This window comes from Leptodactylus fuscus, chromosome 5 (assembly GCF_031893055.1).
Source record: "Leptodactylus fuscus isolate aLepFus1 chromosome 5, aLepFus1.hap2, whole genome shotgun sequence".
NCBI lineage: Eukaryota > Metazoa > Chordata > Amphibia > Anura > Leptodactylidae > Leptodactylus > Leptodactylus fuscus.
This window is the reverse complement of record NC_134269.1, coordinates 203597031-203624525: the sequence shown is the minus strand read 5'-3', so window position 1 is coordinate 203624525 and position 27495 is coordinate 203597031. Positions and strand designations below refer to the sequence as shown.

General features: G+C 40.4%; 1 protein-coding gene across 3 annotated transcripts; it reads left to right on the top strand.

Annotated features, from left to right (window-relative positions):
• On the top strand, nt 1-24493 carry HRH2 (histamine receptor H2). Of its 3 annotated transcripts, none has more exons than XM_075276435.1 (3): nt 1-1222; nt 16179-16339; nt 23738-23827. In XM_075276435.1, exons 1-2 carry the CDS (start codon nt 108-110, stop codon nt 16189-16191), a joined length of 1128 nt encoding a protein of 375 aa, XP_075132536.1. In that variant the 5' UTR covers nt 1-107; the 3' UTR covers nt 16192-16339; nt 23738-23827. The 3 variants fall into 3 exon arrangements, with proteins under 3 accessions (XP_075132536.1, XP_075132535.1, XP_075132534.1); XM_075276434.1 differs by having other exon boundaries at nt 23735-23820; XM_075276433.1 differs by lacking the exon at nt 16179-16339 and having other exon boundaries at nt 23735-24493.
• Nucleotides 24494-27495: the final 3002 nt, after the last annotated feature.

The following is a 27495-nucleotide window of genomic DNA, read 5'->3' as shown; positions in this document are numbered from 1 at the left end:
GCATTGCTGGACCCCCATACGTACACAGCAATGACTGGTTAGGATCCTTTGTGCCAATATAAACCAACATCCTAAAAACTATTTTGAGACCCACCAGAATCAAAGTAATGTGTTCTGTCATGGGTGACGACGACGACGACGACCTGAAGGATTCACTTACGATCCTATACGAGGTCCTCATTGGAGTTATACTGGTTCTAATCATCATTATTACCATCTGCGGCAATGTGGTGGTATGTCTGGCGGTCGGATTTGATCGGCGGCTCCGAAGCATGACAAATTGTTTTATTGTCTCTTTGGCCATTACGGACCTTCTGTTGGGTATTCTGGTGCTGCCCTTTTCGGCCTTGAATGTGTTTCATGAAGAATGGCCATTTGGATCTACGTTCTGCAATATTTATACAAGCCTGGATGTTATGCTGTGCACGGCCTCTATTCTAAATCTATTCATGATCAGTCTGGATCGCTACTATGGGGTTACCGCCCCTCTTCGCTACTCCATGCTTGTGACTCCGTGTCGTGTAGCCATAGCTATGGGAGTGATATGGGTGGTATCACTTATGGTCTCCTTCCTTCCAATCCACCTTGGCTGGAATACAAATGATACATCTATCCAAAACCTTAGAGAAGATGGAAATGAAAAATGTAAGCTTGAACTGAACAAAGAATATGTTTTAGTAGACGGCATACTAACTTTTTATCTTCCTTTGGTTATAATGTGTCTTATGTACTACAAGATCTTCAAGATCGCCAGAGAACAAGCCAAGAGAATAAATCATGCCAATTGCTGCAATGCTGTTAGTCCAACACTACCCACCGTCCGAGAACATAAAGCTACTGTTACTTTGGCTGCTGTAATGGGGGCCTTCATCATCTGTTGGTTCCCTTATTTCACTGTATTTACATATCAAGGGGTCAATGGCACTGAAATTGATGAAACAGCCTTCTTAATAGTTCTGTGGTTGGGCTACGTCAACTCAGCTCTTAACCCAATTTTGTATGCTGCTCTGAATAGAGACTTCCGTACGGCCTACCAACGCCTACTCCACTGTAGGCGCGTGGGTCCGCTTAGCAATGAAACCCCTCTTACCCTGCTTCACATCCGACGTCCAGGAGAACGAACTCTACATGATATGCAGGGCATCCACGAGGACAAGCCGCATAACCAACAAGAAAGTAACGGCAAGGAATGTAGTCCTTTCATCAAAAATGTTACAGAAAGGTAATTTTTTGAGTTGAAATATTGTTGGATAGAATTTTTTTAAAAAAATAATATTGTATACTGTTGCTTAAACTTAAGTAAAAGAAAAAAAATGAATTGCAAGACTGCGGTTGACCTGAATCCATCATTTAGAGCTTAGTTTCCAATGAATAGCTTTAAATCTTTAAGGAGTTTTTCTACTTAGTATAAATGTATTTTTGGAAAACTGGTAAAATTAAGTATTTTTCACCTCTACAAACTTTCACACAATAGGTGACAAATACACAGTCCAGTCACATTAATGTCAAAATCCAGAATAACCCCCTTTGGCAGAGCGGACCGCTGCGAGACGTGCAGGAAGAGAGGGGATGTTGTGGTGATGATCACTGGGATGTTGAGCCATGCCGACTCCAGTGCCGTGGCCAGCTGCGCTAGGTTACGCGGTTGAGTATCCACTGATCGAGGTGGTCCCACAGATTCTCGATTGGGTTCAAGTCCGGGGAATTTGCTGGCCAAGGGAGTACGGTAAACTTGGTGCTCCTCGAACCACTCATGTACACTGCGAGCTTTATGACATGTGGCATTGTCCTGCTGGTAGATGCCATCATCCTGAGGAAAAACAATTCACATGTAGGGGTGAACATGGTCCGCAAGGATAGATGCATACTTGTGTTGATCCATCGTGCCTTCCACAATGATGAGTGCACCCAGATGGCTGCTGACACGTGCCTTCTGTGATTGGTTATTTAAGGTTGATGTCAAAAGTAGGCGGTGGTCACATTAATAGGACTGGACTGTGTATATAAACACTGGAGGGTAAAGACTGAACACTTGACCCCCCCACCAAAGAGAATTGGGAAACCCGAGTGCCCTGTGTAAATACATCACTATTATATGGGACACCTTTTCATATATATTTTACACTTGGGCCCAGAACGTTAACTCTGGAAATAAACTATGGAGGACATTCCCATTATTTAGCTTTTTTATTGCAATTTCAATTTTCTTTTAGGCTGCATTCACACGGAGTAAACGCTGGCGTTTTTTGTGTGTTTTTTGCACATAGCGCCGCGTTTACGCCGCGTAGCGTCGCGTTAACGCCGCGTATACGCCGCGTTAACGCCGCGCTATTTAGCGGTGGCGTTGCCCGGCGTTAACGCGGCGTATACGCGGCGTTAACGCGACGCTATGCGGCGTAAACGCGGCGCTATGTGCAAAAAACACACAAAAAACGCCAGCGTTTACTCCGTGTGAATACAGCCTAAAAGGGATTCTATCATTAGAATCCCCTTTTTAACTAACACCACATAGGAATAGCCTTAAGAAAGGCTATTCTTCCCCTACCCTTTAGAATTCTTCTCTCCGCCACCGTTCCATAGATATCCCATTTTTTATTGGTATGCTAATGAGTCTCCAGACAGCAGAGGACGTTCCCCAGTATTCAAACAGCACTGGGCGTGCCCCTGTGCTGCGTGAAAACTCTCCAGCACTGCCTCCATGTTCTACAGACGTGCTTCTCTGGCGCGTCCTCTGAGTTGTCTTCTTCCAGCAATGCTTTCTTCGGGATCTAAATACTGCGCATGCGCAGTCGGCTCTGCCATTGGGCTTCAGGGGGAGCTGACTGTGCATGTCTGTTCGCCATTTTCTTGTGGCCACTTACACGAGCAGTATGCTCGTGTATGCGTCCACACACAAGAAAATGGCCAAACAAACATGCGCAGTCGGCTCTGTCTGAAGCCAACTGCGCATGCGCGGTATTTAGATGGGGGTGCTGTCTGGAGACTTATTAGCATACCGAGAAAAACCAAGATCTCTATGGAACGGCGGCGCAGAGAAGAATTCTAATGTCTTTATTAAGGCTATTCCTATGTGGTATTAGTTAAAAAAGGGATTCTAATGATAGAATCCCTTTAACAACCCCCAAAACAGTTCATGATCTATGTGAAATAACTGGTGTTGTACATGTAAGAACATATTCTCTTCTTACCTTGTGGGTATTTTATCAAGTGAAAAATAAATAGGGTTTCTGAACTTTGTCAGTCTTATCCTACCCTTCGTCTTATCTGCTCACATGGTACAGCTTTCCACTTCGGTATCAGAATAATCATTTTCCTTCAGATCTCAGCCTGCAAACATTTCTATCCTTCCCGCTGACACAGAACTAGGAACTCTGAAGATCCAAGTCTAAAAACCTATCAACATTTTGATAGTTTTTTTCTATAGTGGGACTATTAAAGGCAAAACCATGTAATGCAATTCAATAGTTAAAAAAGCCTTTATAGGATGTGCGTAGTTTAACACGTTCATGGTTGGGGATTCTTCTATACTTGTATTACATAGACCATCAGAATTATTATGTTCACGGTTATGTTTGATATAAGGAACATTGGACATATGGTAAAATATCATACAATATCAGGGAGAGAATACTTGGACCTGTGGATAGAATAACCAAGAAATACACAAATCTTCTTAGATGTATTCCTCTGTTGTTATGGAGTTTCTTCAGAAAGTTATTGTCTTATAGTTAGCAGCGAAGACATGAATAGCCCAGTCCATACTATGGCCTCCTTCACATGACAGTGGTTCAGTATACGGGTCACTGAAAATGCCAAAAACCATCCTACTTTTATACACTTGATAAATATGTCACCTGGGACTCGCTCTCCCAAGACGTTTAAGTCACAAGAACACTTCTTGCTCTGAAATCTCCATTTTGCAGTCTCCCCCCGGTATCTTTCTTGTCCTGCAAAAGGAATATCATTAATCACAAATCAAACCCCATAATATAACACTATAAGGACGATAATAGGATAAGAAAGTACATGAGTATACTTTAACCCTTTGATGTACAAACATGCCATATTGCCAGTTCCCATTAAAAATAAAAAATCACAAACAGATACCTCAATAGCAGTGATTAGGGTTAAGCTGATCTTGAGATTTCAGGATCGATTTTAAAATTTGATTTCTGATCATTTTCCAGCCAATCCCGATCACGATCGTGAAATTTGCTCGATCGCCGATCGGGATCCGATCCTTCCCGAATCCGATCGCTCAAACAAAATTGTATTTTATATATACAGTAGGGTTGAGCCGATCTTGAGATTTCAAAATCTGATTTCTGATCATTTTCCAGCCGATCCCGATCGTGAAATTTGCTCAATCGCCGATTGGGATCTGATCTTTCCGATCCCGATCGCTCAAACCTAGCAGTGATGTAATAAGTGTCTTGTGGGCTCAGGTGCAAACTTTCATCAGGTGAATAAAACACTAATACTCACCTTGCCTCACCTTTCCTGGGCATCCTGGCTCCGGCTGTCTTCAGCATCTTCGACCATCTTCCCGACGTCCCTGCTGAGTCCTGTGATTGGTCCTCAGCAGTCATGTGACTTCATTACCCCCTGTGACCGCTAGGGCCTAATCACAGGCCTCAGTCACGAGACGGAACAATGCCGGAGAGGACGCTGAACCCAGGAGAGGTGAGTATATGTGTTTATTATTTTAAGTCACCTCCCCTGGGCTAGTATTTATAGCGGTCAGGGAATCAGGCTTTCCCCGACAGGGCAGGACAGGATTGAGTAAAATCAACCCCCCAAAGTTGGCAGTTTTTTGGCCATTTCTGGGTGTGAAATACAGACCTATACAGTTGAGTTATGGGCGAGGCCAAGGGAGGGATAAATCTCTCCCGCAAATTTGTTGTCAACTACGAGAATGACTGATGCGAACTGAACACTTTCCATTTGCATCAGTCATCATTGACTGCAATGTTAAAAACAACTGACGCTCCCTTCCATCTGTTTTCAGGATCAAAACAACTATTAGGAAAACCGTAGTGTGAAACTAGCCTAAATGTATTAAGAAAATAGTGCCGACAGATGTCAGCTGGGAAATATTAAAAGGAAGGATCTGGATTTTAATTATTAATGACCTATCCTTAGGAACAGATCACCAGATCGATGGGGTCTTGGTGAGTTGTGCCCCACATTTATACAATACAGATTTGTGAACAACCAATTTCAGAGAGAAGAGGCCAAGCTGTGTACACATATATACATATATAGGCATGCTTCATTAACTCTTTCCCCGTCACTAATTCAATCCACACTGGCGCCAAATTACTATATATTTTATGCCTCAGTAGTCAAACTCATTTTAACAAAAATATCAAAAAACATAGAAAAAGCCAAGGCTGTTGCACATGAGAGATTACAATGTAATGTACCAGCAATTGCTTTGTACATTAGTCAGTAGGTGGGAATCATAAAAGACTGGATTCACCATAACGAAACCATTATATGCGCTCCATTAGGTTGTATGAAAGTCGTAAATGAAGGTCCATTCACTTAGAACCTTCCAGTGTGATTTATCAATGGCAAAATTTTTAGGATCTTTTACCACCTCCACCCACTCCGCCATCTTGTTATTGTACTCTGTAACACATTGGGAACAGATTAAATAGATCCCTCTATAAAAGTCTTGGGTAGCCTTGTCCTGTCATTCATCTCTCTACTGGACCACTCATAATCTGGTCCAGAACCAGCACCAATATCATTCCATTACACGGACATTACAGTCTTTGTTTCCACTCTTCATGAACACAGATAGGTAGATCTAGTTGTCCAGCAGTTAATGATACCTCTACTCTCTGTTTCTCTCGTCTACTCTCTTGTAAAATTTGTTTACAAAGATTTTCCCAATGCTGCACCATCGTACATCTCTATTCTCACCCCCATCCAATTATTTGTCAGGCAGTCGATGGCCTACAATTGGTCATTTTGTCTTCTCTCTCCAACCTGCATGACTTCTCACATGCTGCAGTCATTTTATGGAATTCGCTACCATGAATCATTAATGGCGCTCAGAATTTTGTTCCGTTACAGCATTGCAGGATCGAAATTATTGCCAGTCTCATCTGCTGCCGCCATGTGTCAGCGGTATAACACAGCTATGGGCTTAGTTCCTGAGCCAGCAACATATTTCTCCTTCTAACTTCCACTATACATAAACATCAGATTTCAGGAAGGGGTTAAGAATGTCTTGAAAATTGATTTCCTCAAGGCCACAGATATCTCAATTCCAGTGTGTCCTCTACTCCTGTAAGCTACCCTTATCACATCAGGCTGCCCTTTATATCCATGTTGGCTTAGATACTTTGCCATGTGACAGACTCATGCAGCTTTATTTATATTCCCTTTGCCAATACATGGAGTCGTTTCCCGAGACTAAATAAGCAGCGCTGCGGAACTACATTCTTCTACAACGTTCTTATTGAATTGAGAAATAGCTTAGAGTGTAACAAGGTAGCATAGGGACATCAATAGTATTAATCATATATACATATATACTGTACTTCGGGACATCTCCACAACCAGCACTATTGTCCATACTTCTAAAATTTGTGTCTCCATGTACACCATGCATTTAGCCTGGTTTTAACCAGTTAGTACACTAAACCACTACTTTTTTGTGGCTCCATAGACACAACTATGGTTCTGTTCAGAGAGCCATGAGCAAAAGTCAGTGAAGGTCCCATTCCCGGGTCTGGGCAGCTGGGCTCATTAATGAAATGTATTGGCTCATGAAGGTCTGGGACGGGTTCATGTAGGCTAAGAAGGTCCTGTTCTACCACTTCTTGGCTGCTCATGTGGTCAACTTGTGACACTAGCAAAGCACCAAACCCCCAACCATGGTTGAATGAATTCAAGATGTTAACCTTATTATGAGAATGGAGGAAGGTGTAGACAAGGATACTCTTCTTACTAGTAGATTCCTCACTACTTAGCAAGCTTGATTATGGTCCAAGACTAAATTGATCATGGCGGATGATCTAGTTGATAGGGTATGGTAGCCTGAGGCACTGTACTTACCCTTCTTACATAGTTACATAGTAGATGAGGTTGGATGAAGACATCAGTCCATCAAGTCCAACCTACAACCCCCTACAGTGTTGATCCAGAGGAAGGCAAAAAATCCCATGAGGCTCATGCCAATTGCCTCTTATATCCATGCTTCATTTTTTGCTTTGTTTTTCCATTGTTAGCTTGAATGTTACCTCGGGTTTTATTTAGTTGTGGTTGTTATATTCTTGTACTGAGCACATTTCACTACTATTTATTCGACAACCCCAACAAGAGCTGACTCTACTACTCGTACGATGTCTTCTTGCGATCCCAATGGGTCCTCAATGTCGTCAAGGTTCCTACAGTTCCTTCTCTTGTTACCTTACTAACCTGTTGAAAATTCTTAATAAAATCAGATTACACATATACAAACAGGAATGCATCAGGATCCAATAAAGAAACATTGCTAAGGTGTTAAGGAGATTGTAAGATTGCAGACAGTATATTTTCCTGGCTTCACTCTCTTTATAGGTGTTGTTTTTTTTCCTTTGTTTCTTTACAAATTAACAGAGATCACTTTGCTGTTCTGCTCCTAAGGACGGTTTACTTAATGTAGGCAGTGTATATACAATGAGAAAGCATTCCTAAGATAGGGCCGAGATAAGCAAGTAAGAGAAGGTGAAGTGCTAGAGGACAAAGCAGACAAAAGTACAAGCACTTAGTATAAAGAACGGGTTTACAGAGCAAACACAACCTTCACAATCTGTAACTGAGATGCTATATAACCGAACTATGTCCACTAGACATATAAGAAAGAGAAATAAATACATAACTATCCCCAATGCAGACAACGTATCGAATAAACTACATTATGGAAGCAAGGAATCAATAGCGGCATGTAAGAGAGGCATGTTATAGCTAAAGTGTAGCTGGACGGTATCCTATGGAATGTGATTTCAGCACGTCTGATAATGGCCATAGTTTCCATATGATAACATGACCTTCAGAATAAAGAATTGTTTCATCATGAAGCATACGGGCGTCTTATGCCCAAATGGTTTTCATAACCTCAACCTTCAGATAGCGTTAGGGATGAAGAATGACAATGGTAATCTCAATGGCACTTGTTGTAATTCTTTAAGATTGGTAATAACATAAGAAATGACAGTGTACACACTGGGTTGGATACAGGAGCAGGTTGCTTAGTACATGGCTATACAGCCGCAGCTTTATGGAGATATTTTCAGTTATATCGTACAACCATACAGAGTTGATTGGGCATGCCAGAATAATATATATATATATATATATATATATATATATATATATATATATACTGTATATATATATATATATATATATATATATATATATATATATATAGTTAAATATAGTGCGGAAGTTAGCTCAGTACAAGCAGTGGTGCGGACCCAAACAGTCCAGACAGGGAAACAAAATGTACAACAAATTGGTGTATTTAGAAAAAACAAAACAAGAAAATAAATAAACCTTGACTTCAGGCACAATAACGAGCAAAACAAAATACAGCCTTAACTTCAGACAAAAACAAAATAAAAACCTGCTCGTCTGAGCAACTAACTAAGCAGAACTGATAACCTAACTATACATATGGCTTACTTCCAGCCACAAAAAAAACAAAACGAGCAAAATATTGTCTCACCGGACTCAGGATTACAGGACAGAACCATACACCTTATTCGACCTGAATAGTCCAAATTGTTTGTTTTTTAATGAAATTGAACATTTCGGGATTATATTTTGGGATTTTGGGAGTATATTACTATACTCTGAGGTCTCTTCAGACCCTAGAGTATAATAGATGGAGGCCTAAGGGAGGTAACAAAAAAAAACAAAAAAACATTTAATCTCACCTTCCATGACTTCTTTTGGGCTTCTTTGCATCTAGTGCGGAATCTCTGCCTCTTCACAGTGTCCGGTACGCTCTTGTGACATCAGGCGCCCGGGGTCACCACTGAGGCCTGTGATTGGGACGGATATGCGATACAGTAGTCGCAGTCGCTACTAGGCCCTGGACCCTGGTGGTATCAGAAGCCATATAACACATACATCTTTAAATCCATTGTTATACTTTGTTTCAGAGATCTAAACATATGGACTGGAACACGGGTTTCAGTGAAATGCCTTCAGCCATTCTTGTATCATTGGTTGTCATCCATCTATGGAACATATTGACTTACTTGAGCACTGAATGCAGAATTCTGCTTCCTGGTTATTTTAGTAATAGTGTACATTTTTCCATCTGTCATTTTTTTACATTGATGTCAAAGGGATGACTAATGTACAAATGAATTGGATGATGTCAGAATATAGAGTAGTGAAATTCAACTCAAATAGACATATCTATCGAATAGGTGTAAGTGATCTTAGGCAAAGAAGTACACAAGGGGATGACGTCACAGCTAAGACCAACCCCCCTTGCTGACTTTGCCCTTTTACCCCTTTAGTCAGTGATGGCTCCCGTCATGTCTAGGCCACTGCAGCTTGTAGTCTGTGAAACTGGGCACCAGAAACATGACCGGAGATAAGATCAGGGTCTTTGGCCTCAATTTTGCGATCTTTATCGCCACTCTCCTGATGTTCCAATGTTACCACTCCAGAGCCACCAATGTCATCCATTCCAGCTCTGCCTCTGTCTTCTGCTCTTGACATGTCCTCTTCACTCCTCCTCTTACACGAGACCCTCAAATCGGCTGTCGGAACAGCCGACTAAGCATATCACATCGCCATTTTGTGGTGGTCTTGTGTAAGAAGAGGAGTCAAGAGGAGGAGACGCGTCAGGAGCAGAAGAGAGACCTAACAGCCCCTGATGAGCCCCTGCTAAAGCTAATAAAAAACGATGTGAAGACCTGAAAAATAACGGTAGGAGAAGAATTGTCTTTCTAAAGGCTAGTCTGATGTGCTTTTAGAAAAAAAAAAAAAAAAATGATAGAATCCCTTTAAGAATAATGGCGACAGATCACCAAGGGGAGAGGACAACCCCCGCTCTAATGTCTCTGGTGCTTAGTATCACTGTACATTGTACAATACTCCATGGACATGTCAGATACTGGTGGCCACATCTACTGCCCCTCCAAGTGCACTATTTGTATAAGTATACACCATATTGGAATCTGTAAATTCTGTTCTCAAGCATTATAGTCTATGGGGTCCATGTGCTTTCATAAGCTCACCACTTGCCAATGCCTTTAATAGTCTGTTCAGGGGGGTCTCCATGTGGACTCCCCATACGGATTATAGAACGCAGACCTTAGATAGACCATAAGTCTATCTGCTACATAAAAAGATACCAGTGTTATTAAAGTGGCCATAGGTGATAGGTGGGATTCCATGTTCCTGACTTTGCATTGGGGCACAAGAATTCCAAGAAATGTTCTTACCTGGGAATGTCATCGGCTTGGCACATTTCATGGCTTCTTGTTGTGTCGTATAAAGAAAATGCCACCCTATGTTCATAAACCCGAGAGCCATTACCCTAGAGGGCATTAAAACTGTGAATTTGATTCCGATCAAACAGACTTGATTTGTTAGAATAATGGCTAATTTGTATGTCCAAACCTTTAGTCGCTACGTCTAAAGTGAGATCATGACTGCGTATACATTTCAGCGCCTTTCAAGACTGTTCATTTGTTCGGTGCCCGCAGAGAGTACAAACAGTTTCGAATTAGACTTGTCACCTTGACAAATGACCATCACACAATTTCTGAAGCTTTGTCTAGGCAAGGCACAGCTATATGGAGCCGGAGAGAAACGCCGTATATTGTAAATGCCGCTTTTGTTAGCTTTTGACTCAGCAGGTCTTGTACTTTACAGACCTTCTCTCTTCAATATCACTGTTCCTTATTCATCTTTAACGTGCTTGTCACTTCCTGACATTTTCTTTAAGTGGAATACTTGCCCTAGAACATCATGTAAACTCTTATAAAGTGGAATATTACAGCTGGTTCTACAATACACAAGACAGATGCTGATTGAAGATACATTAAAGAATGATAGAAAATCTTGAAAAGATCAGTTATATAAGAAACATAATGGATTGTGAGATCTTTCTTAACAAAAGAAAACAAACTTCAAATGTAAGAACTTATTCTAAAGTGGTTTTATCATTCTTGTCACAGATACTGTGGGGAAGGTAGCTTGGAACAAACAGTGGTGCGGACCCAACCAGTCAAGACAGGTACACAACATATGCAGCAAATCAGTTTATTTAGAAAAAAAAAACAAAAAACAGGAAAATAAATAAACCTTGACTTCAGGAACAAAATGAGCAAAACAAAATACAGCCTTAACAAAATAAATACCTGCTCGTCTGAGCTACTAACTAAACAGCAATGTTAACCTAACTATACATGTGGTTTACTACCAGCCACACACACAAAACAAGCGCAATATTGTCTCACCGGACTCAGGGTTACAGGACAGAACCACAAACCTCCTTTCACTCCATGGATCTGCATTGGAGTGCAGAATCTGCAGTATTTTTCTGGCCAAGACTCCCATCTGGAGCTGGGACCTACTCAAGACCTGCACTGGACCACACATAGGTCAGAAACCTGGGGGAGATATAGCGTGATTCCAGTACCCTGCCTGTCACCTTCTCACAATACATATCTACGTGGATCTAGAAGGTTTAAGACTAGGGTTGAGCGATCAGGATCGGAAAAGATCGGATTCCAATCGGTGATCGAGTAAATTTCACGATCGTGATCGGAATTCCGACCCGATCTTTTCCAGCGGGATCAAGATCGGAGGTTATCTCAAGATCGGCTCAACCCTAAAAGTGACTTTTCCCATAGAGAAGCATTGACTAGGGTTGAGGATCGGGATCGGAAAAGATCGGAATCCGATCGGCGATCGAGCAAATTTCATGAGATCGGGATCAAGATCGGCTGGAAAATGATCGGAAATCGAATTTTAAAATCGATCTTGAAATCTCAAGATCGGCTCAACCCTATTTAAGACTGAAATCACACCAACATGTAGACCTGGGATTTTTTTTTTTTGTGTAAGAAACCAGTGAACTGGGTCAAAAAAAAAATATTGGTCTTGAGCGGCGTGTGAGGTGCAATTCTAAGTCAAGGAGAAGCGATGAAGTTGCTGAGGAAAATGAACGTCAATGGAGCAGATTCATTAAGAATTTGCTCCAGTATTTGGCGACAAAAAAGTTGAAAATCTTAGAATGTAATAGTCAAAAGTGATGCCTTTATGCCACCATTACCACTCTCAAAAGGTGGGTGGGGCAATCACCTGCCCCTAATTCAATATAATTTACACCACGTTTTTGGTGTGAATGGTGACCGAAATCTACAACAATTTACAACTGTTTAATTGGGTTAAAGAAGTTGTGGAGGATTAGAAAACATGACTGATTACTTCTCGTAAGTGATGATACTGAGCTTTATAAACTAGTCAACCCAGAGGAAGATAATAAATCACATAAGGTTTTGGGGGATCTAGAGGCTTAAACAAAGAAAGAGACGGGAAGTGGAAAGATGTAAGCTTATGCACATGGGTAAAAGAACAAAACTAGATTTTCATATTAAAAAGTAAAGCTGCCACCAAAAAATTTGGGAATATCGGTGGACAGTAAATTTTACTTAAGCCAATAGTCATAGGCAGCCGCTGCCAAAGCAAATACAATCATGGGAGCCGTCATATATGCCTATGATAAGTATACAGTGTTGCCCAACGTTGAACCATAAAAGATTGACAGGACAAAATAACACATGGTCCATCTTGTCAGCCCTTATTTTATTTTACGTTAGACATATGCTTCTATCCACTTACTGTAAATTTCCCATCCACATCTGTTGGTAGATTGTTCCAAGTCTCAACTAGTCTTTCAGAAAAATAATATTTCCCGACATTGCTTCTAATCTTGCCTCAACCAATTTTAGATTGTCCCCTTTCAGGGGCAGACAAACCAAAGTATTAGACTATTGCGAGATCCAGAGGTTTATAATTTTAACACTTTTTAAATGCAACTACTCCTTCATATATTGTAAAATATGGACACTCTATTCCTATGTCACACCATATTGCGTTACCAAAACCCTGCCATATATTGTACTACATTGCCAATGCCTCACAATACTATCCCATAACACAACAGGCATACCATTTGTTTTCCTCTTGAAGTACAAACATATTCACTTTCCCATCTCCAATTAAATGTCCTGCATTCTCCACCATTTTTTTTTCCTGTTGGACATTTTGGGACTATTTCTCAACACCACTTAAATTTCAGTATTTCCATGTCGGCATAAAGCGGTATTTATTCCATGTCTTGAGCACTAAAATGGCCCCCTCTCCTTGCTCACCAAATTGGTGCTGTCCCTTCTTCGTCCTTCTGGGAAAGTGATGGACCTTGGGGAAAGTAAAAACTAACGCAAGATACCTTGTAGGTCATATAAAATTAGATTTGGTCCATTTAACATGTTTTCTTTAAGAGATAATGGATAAATAGCATTATATTTTGTTACCTGATTGTCGCCTTACTGAACGTCTCAGACTTGCTTTGCATGGATTGTCTTACAAAAGTATTATGGCTGACACTTCATTTAGCAAGGCAAAGCTTGTTCAATGCCGAGATCGAGGTTATAAATCTGATGATTTAAATTATTGCTCTAAGCAGCTTTTGCACAAGACGGATCTAATTGGTTTGCTTTATAGAAAGGTAAAAATGGAAACTGGGGGAGCTAAGAAGGGGATTTGCACCAATATAATAACCGTAGTCAGTGCGCTTAGCTGAAAGACAAGGCTTCTTCAGATGCATAATTCAGCAGGTTGCTCTTCCTGCTGACAGCTAACTGGCCTGTAAAAATAATCCTAACATTCACTGCCAAGCAAAAATCAATGTACAGATGTAGCAAAAGTTTAACATTACAGTTGACAAGTTATATCTACAGTAAAACCTAATTTAATTTTATTTTTCTCAATGGCTTTCAATGGCGTGATATCACAATGCAGCAAGTTATCTGCTCTGAATAACGCTACTCGCTCCACTTCATTTACATTTTCAGGAAGGCTAGATTTTTCTATATCAATTATATAGTGAAATATTCTTAAGATCTGAGCTGGACCGGGGCTAAAATTCAGTCTGGGCACTTGAAGCACATAAGTATACTTTACTGTGGTGAAGATAAAATTTAGATAAAGAATCATGTGCTATCTATTACAGTTCAGTCCTACTTACTTTAAGTAGCAGAGTACAGACTGTCTTTAGTAGCATGGCGGGAACACCAATCATATTAACCTTGTGGGAATAGAGAAGATAAGTGTGGGCATCTGGAAAGGAGACTGGAATCACCTCATTCTGCAGAATTTGGTGACACTTTAGGCATATAACTCTGCTGACACTATGAGAGTTCCAACCCACTGGCGACACGTCAAGATTGGCAGGGGTGAGGGCTGAGGGATAAGTATATCGGAGTGTTCCTGAGCCCGGGCAGGGACCATATCTCTAGTCATACTGCCACGCCAAATGCTGGGCTTATCTTCATTTCAGATATATCCCCTGAACAATCTCTAGTCATGCCACCAGGTCCTTAGTATGATAGAGTTTGGCCTTTAAGGATAGCCAGGGCCACAGCTAGGTTCCAGCATAAACACTAGTCTGACCGTCTACGTAGCGGCATGTTCTTTTTAGGGTGACCAGGAACAGATTACCTACTGGCTCTCTGTGTACTTCTAGGACACCTACTCTCATCCTTTTGAGGGTGGTGAGGATTATTTTACAGAATGCCAAACCCTGAAACAATCCTGCGAAATTCAGGGACTATTACACCTTGCAGTCATTTTGTTTTTTAGGGGGAAACCCCTGACATCCTAGATGGGCCTATATACTACTCCCCAATCTGTGGATTGGTTACTGTATTCCCCAAGCGTAGATGTTTTTTAGCTTATCCCAGTGTAAAGCTATTCTACGTAACTAATAGCCTAAATTGATTTAACAACCAAAACTGACAAATTTGAGCAAATATTTTCTCAATTTTTCAAGTATATTTGTCAGAAGACCTTTATCTTTTATGGTGGTGAAGTTCCAAGTGTCCAGACAAGTATAGTCAGAATAATGTTTTCCAACGGGGTAAACCCCCAATTCATGCTCTTAGTGATCACATTACTTGTATCTTATAAGTTGTATTAGCATCTGATATAATTTCATCTTGAGAAGACTTACCTGCCGTGATTTTCTTAAAGGAAGGGCGATTTGTACTTCAAGTTCACAGCCCAAGTTCTTAAGAGCTCGTCGCTTTACCATTTAGAGAATCTTCTGCAGATTTTTTTAATACTATACATGAAAATTTCTTGGAAGCTTTTTGAGATTGCCCTGTGTTCCCGATACCATGTGATGAGCTTGTACCAAGACACTTTTCCTTGAGTCCAAATAGGAAACCATTTGTATGGACTTATTGGGGATTTCTTCTATTTTTCTGGAATCTACCTACACAACCAATATATACTCATGGTTCGTTAGATTCCTATATAATTAGTCCTAATGACTGTGCTTGTGTGGTATTAGGAATTATATATGAAACCATCCCAAAACTAAAAGGACCAAAACCTAAACTTTTAATTCAAATAGATTGACATACGTCTTTCTATACCTTTCATCTTGGCTCAACATTTGAGATGATGTGTGGTATGAGATGAGCAGCTTTTCAAGAGCAGATTGTGAAACTCTTTACATATGTGTGATTGCAGCCTGTCAATGGATTTTCTAGCATATGGTGATTTGGTATTGAATTTGATTCATATAGATAGATAGATAGATAGATAGATAGATAGATAGATAGATAGATAGATAGATAGATAGAATGTAATTCACCTTTCGAAAAAGTAATATGAAATGAAATCTAAATCATGACCTGATGTACCTCATTACTTTACATAGTTACATAGTAGATGAGGTTGGATGAAGACATCAGTCCATCAAGTCCAACCTATAACCCTACAATCCCCTACAGTAAGATCCAGGGGATTTTGTTGATTACAAAATACAATTTAATAGAAAAACGTATTAGCTCATGATATTTAGAATCTCAATGTACATCATTCCACTGATATTTATTTTTGTATAATTTAACCCTTTCCAGCTCAGGACCATAGGTTACTCATCATCCTTGATCTGTAACCCTGTACAAGGCCCGCCACCATAACCTTAAACTTCAGAGTGCTCTATGCAGAGTCCAGCTGGATCAGTGGACCAGGTCGGCTATTCCAGGAGACAAGTAATATAGGGTCAAGAGCATGTTAGGTGAGTGCGGATCTTAAAATACTACTTGAATTGTCATAGAGCCTGCATGCTTCTATGATTTGAAAAAATAAAATGTGATCATACATTGACCTAGTTCATTATTGCATTTTAATGCATTAGTTATAAATTATTTATCTATACATAAAAAATATTGAATAATTCTGTTTTCACATTGGCCGACCACTGAATTGACATGTCTTGTTCTGTAGAGATCAATTTTCGGCAGATTATTTTGTAAATCACAGACAACATTATTGACAATACAAGTAGGTCCAGAAATATTTGGACAGTGACAAAATTTTCATGATTTGGGCTCTATATCCCACCACATTGGAGTTGAGATGGAATAACTGAGATAACTGATAAGTGAACTGTAGACTTTCAGGTTTAGTCCAAGGGGTTGAACGAAAACATCCTGTGAAACGTTTAGGAATCGCAACCATTTTTCTTCAAAGCTGCCTTATTCATGGGCTCAAAGGTAATTGGACAAATTAACATTGCCATGTTAATTTTAATATTATGAAGAGAAACCTTTACAGACAAGGGCTGTCTGAATTTGGAATCCATGGACCTCACCAAAACCTTGCCTTTACTGCAGCAGTCTTCAGCTGTTGCTTGTTTGAGGGTCTTTTGGTCTTAAGTTTTGTCTTAAGCAATTGGAAGGTGTGTTCGATCGGGTTGAGATCTGGTGATTGACTAGGCCATTGTAGAATATTGCACTTCTTTGCCTAAGAAAACTTCTGGGTTGCTTTTGAAGATCAAAGATGGGTCATTGTCCATCTGTTCATTGTCAATCTTACTGTATTTGGTTGAATTTGAGCAGAAAGTATATCCTTGTACAATTCTGAATTCATCCGGTATCTTCTGTCACATCATCAATAAGCACTAGTGACTCAGTGCCATTGGAAGTCATCCTTGCCCATGCCACCACATTGCCTCCACCATGTATTACAGAGAATGTGGTGTACTCTGTATTATGAGCCGTTGTAAGCATTCGCCATACTTTCTTCTTCCCATCATACTAGTACAGATTGATCTTAGTTTCATCTCTCCAAACAACGTGGTTCCAGACCTGGCCCGGCGTCTTTGGATTTTTTTTTTTCTTCTTAGAAAAGTCTAATCTGATCTTTCCATTCATGAGGCTGATTATTTTGGTGAACCCTCTGGATTCTCTTTCATGAAATTTATGCTTTATGGTAGACTTAGATATTGATGCACTTACTTCCTGAAGAGTGTTCATCACTTGGGTGGATGTTGCGAAGATTTATTTTTTTCCCACCATGGAAAGGATTATGTGATCAACCAACATTTGTCTTCCATAGGCGTCCAAACCTTTTTGATTTCCCAAGCTCACCAATGCATGCATTTTTTTTTTTTACCACAATGTATCAAACTGCTATTTTGGCCATCCCTCATTCCCATTTCCAATGTCCACTATCTCTCTGATAGATTTCTTCTTTTTTTTTTTTTCAGCGTAATGATGTGTTGGTTCACTTACATTGAGAGCTCCTTTGACCGCATGTTGTGGGTTCATGACAACAGCTTCCAAATGCAAATGCCACATCTGCAATCAAGCCCAGATCTTTTAACTACTTAGAGTCAGGAGGGAATTTTTTCCCCTGAAATGGGGCAATTGGCATAAGCCTCATGCGTATTTTTGCCTCCCCCTGGATCAACACTGTAGAGCACTGTGGGGTTTTAAGTTGGACTTGATGTCTTTATCCAACCTCATCTACTATGTAACTATGTAATTGATGCCCATGCAGTCTATTAACTAAGTCTAACTATACATGTGGCTTACTATCAGCCAAACAAACAAAATAAGCCAACTTGGTCTCACCTGACTGGTCAGACCCACACACCTCCTTTCACTCCATGGAACTGCACTGCAATGCAGCAGCCTCAGCCAGTAATAAGCCCAGGATCTAGACCTGGGCTGAGGCCTACTCCAGATGCGCCCTGGACCACACCTAAGTTAAGAACCTGGGGGGAGATTTAGCGAGATTCCAGCACCCTGCCTGTAAAATTGCAGTGTTCGAAAACAAATGCACTGCAGATACGAAAGGATATTGATGCATATTAATCCCCATAAGCTGACAAAGGCTATCGCTGGTGCAAAGTATATTTTTTAATATAAATGTTGATCATTTACTAAGCAAAAGGAGTCTCACTCAGCATGTACTAGTAATAAAACAGCAAGCACTTTTACTTGTTTTATTAGAGTATACACAAATGTTCCTCCCAAGGGCTTACTTGACTTTCTTGCCAAGATAAGTAAGGAAAATGGAAACTAAGGTCCTCACTTATAATAGTGCTAACCTAAAAATCTAGCAAATAGGTTTGCAAGCATATTTACAGCCATGGGGACAGATGAAGTTTTTTGGTTGTATGCAAATATATTTGAGCTTCATTAAATTTAGCAAATTTTGTTTGGTTTGCCCTTTGTCGGGGAATTGTATAACATCACCATAACTAGATCCAGATTGTATATATCTGCAAGTCTGGAATTGGATTTAGAAATATCCTCAAATATTCATCATCCCACAATCCCTAATAAGTGAAAAAACATCTGAAATAACTGATCTGAACCTTAAATATAATGCAAGATGCTCAAAGACTTTACGAACCTTACCTGATAGGGAATTGCTTAGATGACAATTCCCCAGTAGCTGCTGGAGAACCCTGGAGGAAGGGGCACAAGAGACAGTGAGCCCTAAGCTGAAGCCCCCCACTGTCCCTTCCTCTTGCCAGGCCCTATCCTATGTAATAGGCGGCAACTTGGAGACGATCCCTACCTATATATGACACACAAAACGCAGACAAGACAAACAACAACAAAGGGAGCTCAGCTAGCCAGGGTTAGGTAACAGTCGAGCAATGCAGTGCCAAATCGAAGTGCAAAAGAGTAGTCAATAGGAAAAGCCAAGGTCAGGATTAAGAATACAAGAAAATTACCAGCAAGAGAAAGCCAGCAAGCACGAGGCAATAACAGGCACCAGTGTGAATGTGAGCCAAGACTAAATAGGGGAGGATGAATCCGCCCTGGACCTGACAGGAAGACAGGCTGTCAATCACAGGGCAAGACCAAATTTAACTACTTCATGGACAGAGGCAGACAAGGGCTGAAGACGGGTGTGGTGCAAATTCAATTAAAGAACTAGAGCCGTGTTCACACAGTGCAACCAAAAATTCTAAGCAAGGAACTAAACTGCACACGCCTCCTGCACCGCCGCATATGAGCAGAGGGTGGCGCAGTGACCTGAACAGGCAGAGATGTTACACTACCATTTTGTGATATAACTTACAGGGACAAATGTGTCCACATATCATACCACCATTAAGGACTCCAATTCCCGTGAAGTCAGTTCATAACATGACAGGCTGGCGAAACCCATTGACAGGCTGTAATTTATAACACAGCTTAGATCTTAACATATAGGATAAATGATAAACGTCTCCTGAGTATCACATCTCAGAGCGGGTCATCCCATCACTCATCTGAGGACATCTCATCACCTTCACCCTCCTCCCCATCTCTAAACAGCAAACTCTGCAAATGTCACAGCATATGAATGTCAACGAGTTGTCTTTGTCATGTGGCTGCTGTAAGAAACCGAAGGAGCCATCTGTAGCCATAATGTATGTCAATGTGGATGAGTTTACTACTAGAGCAGTGGTTCTCAACCAGGGTTCGATCGAACCCTAGGCCATATGCAAGGTTCATTTTGTGTACCAGTAAAAAAACATATACCTATGTCTTGAATTTGGAAAAAATTCATATTTGATTTATCACTAAAGAAGGGTTGGGTGAATGTGCAGATGAAACTGGTGGGTTCGGTCCCTCACGTTAATTTGATTACATTCCTACAGTCACTGATAGTCACAATGTCACCTTTGCTGTACACTTAAGTGATAAGATGTCGCCTGGCTCTTTTCTGTCCTGGACTAGAGTCGCTCAGGCTGGAGCCGTACCTCTCTTGCTTACTTAGCTATTTTTTGTCCACGGTCCTATTTATACAAGACTCAGATTTTTTTTTCCCCTAATAGAGGTCACAGTAAAAGTTTCTGTTTGAAGAGTGTATTATATTTTCGGTGTGACGTCTTTGTCTTCAGGGCTTTTATCGATTTCATCTACTAATGAATCACTAAGTGATAGGAGTCATATTATGGCTGTCAGCTGAATCATCAATGCGAGGACAATGGCAGTCAGTCCGAAAGATGTTTCCAATTCAGTTCACATGGTTAATAATGGCAGATGTCAGATAAGAGTCTAGTAGGCCATATAGTGTTTTGTGAGGTTGTCTGGTCAGTAAAATGACTCTCTTTTTAAAAAATTTTTAAAAAGCATGCACAGTCTTTTTTGATTTTCTTTTTTAGTATACAGACATGCCGTAGATGAGCAATGAAATGGATGTGTAGGAACGTACCACTATACTTATGTATACTTACATATGCTTTTTATTCAACAAATTACTTGTTGAATATTACTAAATGTTACTATTCTCACATAGAGATACTGTATAGCACACATTGCGGTTACAGTCACTTTAAGAGATACATTACGCTTGGTGGTTATGACTTATGCTTGATAGGTTAAAGCAGGGGTCCCCAACCACTGGTCGCAGTCCAGGACCTTTGCGGGGGGTTTTGCCAGTCTATACAGCAGCGGGCTGGCCTCAGTCTTACATACAGTACATATATTACAAATTATATAATATTTCCTTATTAGAGATGAGTGAACAGTAAAATGTCCGAGGTTCGATATTCGTTTTGAGTAGCCCCTTAATATTCAACTACTCAAATCGAATATCGAACCCTATTATAGTCTATGGGGGGAAAATGCTCGTTTCAGGGGTAGGCAATGTTCTATCAAATTATACTTACCAAGTCCACGAGTGAGGGTCGGGCTGGATCCTCCGAGAAGTCTTCTCTGTGCAGCGTCCCCGCGGCATCTTCCGGCTCTGAATTCACTCTGCCAGGCATTGGGCCTACATCAAGCACTACAAGTGGACATGCGCAGTCGGCTCTGCCCAGGCCCGATGCCTGGCAGAGTGAATGAAGAGCTGGAAGACGCCGCGGGGAAGCTGCACGGAGAAGACTTCTAAAGGTAGGAGAAGAACCAGCGTTGATTGGCCGACTGTATAGCATTCGGCCAATCAATGCTGGTTCTGCATCAAACTTTTACATTCGAATAGCGAGTGGTACTCGATCGAGTATGAGTATTTCGAATACTGTAATATTCGATCGAATACCTACTCGATCGAGTACTACTCGCTGATCTCTATTTCCTTATACAAATAATCACATTCATCTATTATTTCTCTGGATCTGCTGCTCCCAATACTCCTATATTTTCTATATCCCTCTTACATCTCATGTGTTTTTTCCGAGCACGCACTCACCTGGCACCAAACAATGACACTACCCCCAACTACTTACATTTTGGCAACGTCTTGGCTTTTTTTTTTTTTTAATGTTTATTAAACTACGAGAATGTTAACGTGTCCTTCAAAGCAAACAATCTCATTTCATTTTACCCTTATTATATAAAGATTGTTACTATTAAGCCCAGATGAAGATCAGATCAGATCGAAGGATAAAAGCTTTTAATGGTGATCCCCGGCATAAATGGGGCTTTCCAAGGGAAGCCAATTCCATTTCATTAGTCATCTCAGTCATGTAATGAGTGTCACTCGTGTCACATCGGACGGTCTTTACAGAGGGAACGTGACCTTAATCATTGACAATCACAATCTCGCTCCTTGAGCTCCTCCAAAGATCACTTATTAGAAAGAGCTTTCTGACAAGTTTCAAAGTGACTTCTCATGATGTCAAGTGTTATTATGAGCAAATATACAAGGTTACTTTACTTATACAAGACAATTATTCAGATAACTTTATTCATTGTCTTGATGTTTCTAATTCTATATACTACACAATATTTCACAATATATTGCTGATGTGTAGTAATATTGGTAATATTGGTAGTAATATTAAGTTCTGCCTACTGTGCTTCTATGGCTTGGCAAAGCTGTTTACGAAAAGGGATATCTATATCAATGCACGTAATATTATATTAGTAAATTGTTAGCAAATTAAAGGGATTCCATAATTAGAATCCTTTTTGAACTAGGAACACATTGGAATAGCCTTAAGAAAAGCGATTCTTCTCCTACCTTTATTATTCTGATCCACACCGCCGTTCTGGTGATATATATATATATTTTTTGACATATGCAAATGAGTTTTCAGAAAGCACAGGGGGCGTTCCCCTTTGCTCAAAAAACTCAGGGAGCATCCCCTTTGCTGTCCGAAGATTGTTCAGCAATGCCTCTGTCTTCTTCTCCTGGCCACCTCATCGGTCACATCTTCAGCTGAAAGAGCCAACTGCTAGAGATGAGTGAGTAGTACTCGATCGAGTAGGTATTCGATCGGATACTACGGTATTCGAAATACCCGTACTCGATCGAGTACCACTTGCTGTTCGAATGTAAAAGTTCGATGCAGAACCAGCATTGATTGGCCGAATGCTATACAGTCGGCCAATTAACGCTGGTTCTTCTCCTACTTTTAGAAGTCTTCTCCGTGCAGCTTCCCCGCGGCGTCTTCCGGCTCTTCATTCACTCTGCCAGGCATCGGGCCTGGGCAGAGCCGACTGCGCCTGGCAGAGTGAATTCAGAGCCGGAAGATGCCGCGGGGACGCTGCACGGAGAAGACTTCTCGGAGGATCCAGCCTGACCCTCACTCGTGGACTTGGTAAGTATAATTTGGTTGAACGTTGCCTACCCCTGAAACGAGCATTTTCCCCCCATAGACTATAATAGGGTTCGATACTCAATTTGAGTAGTCGAATACTGAGGGGCTACACGAAACGAATATCGAACCTCGAACATTTTACTGTTCGCTCATCTCTACCAACTGTGCATGTCCATTCGGCCATTTTCCTGTGGCCTCTTACATGAGTGTCCATTTGGCCACAGGAAAATGGCCGAACCGACATGCGCATTCAGCTCTGCCGACTGAAGAGGTGGCCGATGACGCGGCGAAGAGTCAGTCGGGAGAAGAAGACAAAGGCGTCATTGGAGAGTCTTTGGGCAGCAAGGGGGAACGCCCCCTGTACTTTCTGAAGACTCATTTGCATACGATGAAACAACGAAATAACATTGAAACGGCGTTGCAGATCAGAATAAAAAAAGTTGGAGAAGAATAACCTTTCTTCAGCCTATTCCGATGTGGTCTTCATTCAACAAGGGTTTCTAATGTTAGAATTCCTTTAATATATTTCAGAATTTTTAAAGTGGCGTTTACTGCATTTAATTTGGTTATGTTACATTTTATTTACAAAAAATGTATATATTTATTGATTTTTCCTTTTTTTTTTTTTTTTTTTTTAAGCAGGACTTATCCTAGATGGTGTAGTATATGTTTGGATTACATGACCTGCAGAGCAAGGCTGTGGTTTCTCAAATACCTCCCGAAACAAAGCATATGGACTTCAATGTTAAAGGAAACCGTGGCCGAAGCTCCGAGCGAGGTTCATGTTCTGCAGCCGTCTACGTCACTGCCATCACAACTTCAGGACACAGTAATAAAGTAAAGGTCTTTGATGTTTTCTCATACAGGGCCAAGGAGACCCTACTGACCTAAATCCAGGATGCGGATTCTTTGAGAATAAGCAATCTCACATGTAGAAATTGAAGATGTTGTGTGTCAATGCAGACTCATGAAAGGAATAACTAGGAATAAAGATGATGGAAAATAGAGAATATATCTTTCTATAAACTGCTTGAAGCGATGATTATACTGTAGATGATTTGTACTGTGAAATATTTTTCGACACTGTGAATGGAACTCATCACCCACCGTCGCCTGTACGCTAATACGAATGTCTTCGATGTGAAGCATCGCAACGTATCCAGCAACTGTCACCGACTCGGATGTCATATTTCATAAGTGTGGGTATGATAAAAGCTGTCAGCACTTTGGATTCTGGCCAAAGTTTCCATTATAGATACAGTTCCTACATATTTACACAAGTGGCTGCCGGTATTCTCATTAAAGATTTGACCTTACCCCTAACAAGGCCTCGATATTGTCCGATGGAACGAAATCTTTATAATGTTCAGCTAATTGTATTTTATATTGTCAATACATTTCCACAAACCAACACTTTTTCATTTGAATTAATCTGACTATATATTTGTCACGTACAGTATGTTATATACAAACATCTGGCCAATGGGTATTCTTTAAATACTAAATGTAGAACATACTCAAAAAAAAAAAAAAAATACAAATTAAAGAAATACACCTTTAACTTAAAGGGGTTCTCCAGGACTATGATGTGGATCACCTGTTCTTAGGATAGGTCATCAATATCAGATCAGTAGGAGTCTTTGTATAGGTCATGTGACCAATGCATGTGATGCTACCGGCCTGAAAAGAGGAAGTGAAACTTAGACTTGGTTCACATCTGCACTCGGGGAGTCCGGTTCAGTTCTGCTTACATGTTTTAAGCAGAAATTTGTAAAAATCACACAAACCCCATTTTAGTCTATGGGGTCCGGGTGTTTTCCTAGGTATCCGCTTTTCTATGCAAATAGGTTTCCCTTTGTAGGGTCCCCAAGCGTACTCCCCAAACGCAGATGTGAACCGGGCCTTACCCAAGCACCACAAGCTTTTCAAACAGATGATTAGCAGGGGTCTCACTAAAATGAAGTTTTCAGTCAGTTTGACCACCTCCTTCTTAGCCTTAAGGGTACAAAAAGCCCCCTTATGATCCCCTTTATAATATCCCATTATCCATCAGCCACCTGTCAGTAGAAAATTGTAACCCCTAGATTCTCTGCAAGGTTTCTACAAGATTGTATTTACTGCATTTCAGAAGAGAATCCACCGTGGGCCCATTTTCATTTTTCTTGCTTTTACTATAATTTTATAGGTATATTTTCCCTTTACATTTCTTAAAGGAAGCATCTTTTGACTTTTTTTAAGGAATATCAGAAAGTAGAGATGAGCGAACAGTAAAATGTTTGAGATTCGATATTCGTTTCGAGTAGCCCCTCAATATTCGACCTCTCGAATCGAATATCGAACCCTATTATACTCTATGGGGGAAAATGCTCGTTTCAGGGGTAGGCAATATTCGATCAAATTATACTTACCAAGTCCACAAGTGAGAGTTGGGCTGGATCCTCCGAGAAGTCTTCTCCGTGCAGCGTCCCCGCGGCATCTTCCGGCTCTGAATTCACTCTGCCAGGCATCGGGCCTGGGCAGAGCCGACTGAGCATGCCCGCACTACAAGTGGGCATGCGCAGTCGGCTCTGCCCAGGCCCGATGCCTGGCAGAGTGAATGAAGAGCCGGAAGACGCCGCGGAGAAGCTGCACGGAGAAGACTTCTAAAAGTAGGAGAAGAACCAGCGTTGATTGACAGACTGTATAGCATTCGGTCAATCAATGCTGGTTCTGCATCAAACTTTTACATTCGAATAGCGAGTGGTACTCGATCGAGTATGAGTATTTTGAATACCATAGTATTCGATCGAATATCTACTCGATCGAATACTACTCGCTCATCTCTATCAGAAAGTGATGTTGGTGTAAGTCTGGAGCAGGAAGTCTTACAAGTGAATGAACAGGTAGCATTTTTAATACCATCCCTGATCTAGTAGAAATACTTTGAAGTTTTAGTAGCCCTGTAAGTAAATAACTGACTTTAGCAAAAGTGACTTCTTGTATTTTTACTTGTGATAGCTTGCACCATCCTGCAAATGCTACCCTATCAGAACTTACTTGTATTTACTTTCGATCAGGGCAATAAAATTTACAAAACGTTATTTCTCTAGGGTTTGTCCATTAATAACAATTGTCATAAAGAAAAACATGTTTAGTGATTTAATTCTGTCTACAAGTACGGTGACTATTGACATCCTAAGGACACTTAAGCCGTTTTTCCTAATATCAAGTACTGTATCGTGGTGATCATATACATAAATGTACATATAAGAAACTATAACTATAGGCTAGACAAAAAAATATAAATCGTTATTTGTCTTCAGGCGGTCAGTTGTGCGGAAAAATTGAAAAAATTGGTCATGAATATATTTAAGGATACCAGAGCTGACATTGCACGGAGCAGGAAGCTAAGCACAGATAATAGACGGAGCACACGCGTGTGTCAAGCACTTCTACATGTTTCCTGAATTGTTCGATGTAGAATTAAAAGTCAATTTTAACTAAACAGTCTTTATAGCATTTTCTCTAGATTTTTTAAAAGTTCTAAAGTCAATAGGATCTGCTTTTAAAACGAAAATATCAGGATGAGGTATAGGTTTCATGTATTCGGTGCTGAGATTTCATTTCCCGAGATAGACATTTTTTCCTTAGAATTTTTTCCATTGAGTACAGTTGAATGAATTCGTTTTCATTGCTATTGTATCCTCTAGAAAAGGGAGGAATTTAATCTTCGAAGTCTTTTGTGTGTTTCATAGAATGGGTCATAGCAATGATTCCTATGGCAAATCATCACTTTGACTTCTCGGATTAAAGCATTTAACTTGTCTCATGACATCTACCTAAGAGCAAGACGATGGGTCTATCACATAAAGAACATTGCTTGTATTTATACCTCTACACTCCATCAAGTTGTTATTCTGTAGAATATTGACAGGTAATACAGAACAACTTGAAGAATTTGCACCTGAACAGCTCAGTTCTTTTTCAATCGATTAAAGTAACCCACACTATTTAACGGTATATGGTTTACTATGAGTAAAATACATGTGTCCATCCTTACCTTTCAGCTTCTTCGACAAATCCTGAAAGGCATAATGTTAGAAGGCATGAGTTTATTGGGAGTTCATGCTACGAGAAGTCACCTAATGATTCTGGATTGATTTGCTAAGACTGTCATGATAATGTATTGAACACGTGTTATTCCAAGTTGAAGTACTTAACAAATTCACTGAAGATAAGATAAGGATAGACACATCTGTATTTACTTATTTTCTCTTTATAGTTTTCTTTTTATTTGTACAGTATTTCTCAAAAAACTAATCATGGAATAACTTAGGCCCGGTTCACATTTGCATTCGGGTTTTCATTCAGGGATCCTCATGAACAGAAACCTATGCACATTAAAAGTTACCTTCAGGAAA

What these genes read in the sequence shown, in the direction of transcription:
- HRH2 (XM_075276433.1), top strand. Translation starts at nt 108, where the DNA reads ATGTGTTCTGTCATGGGTGACGACGACGACGACGACCTGAAGGATTCA. An exon ending in ATCAAAAATGTTACAGAAAG is followed by an intron (nt 1,223 to 23,734) that starts GTAATTTTTTGA and finishes TTTTTTTTTAAG; the next exon opens with CAGGACTTATCCTAGATGGT.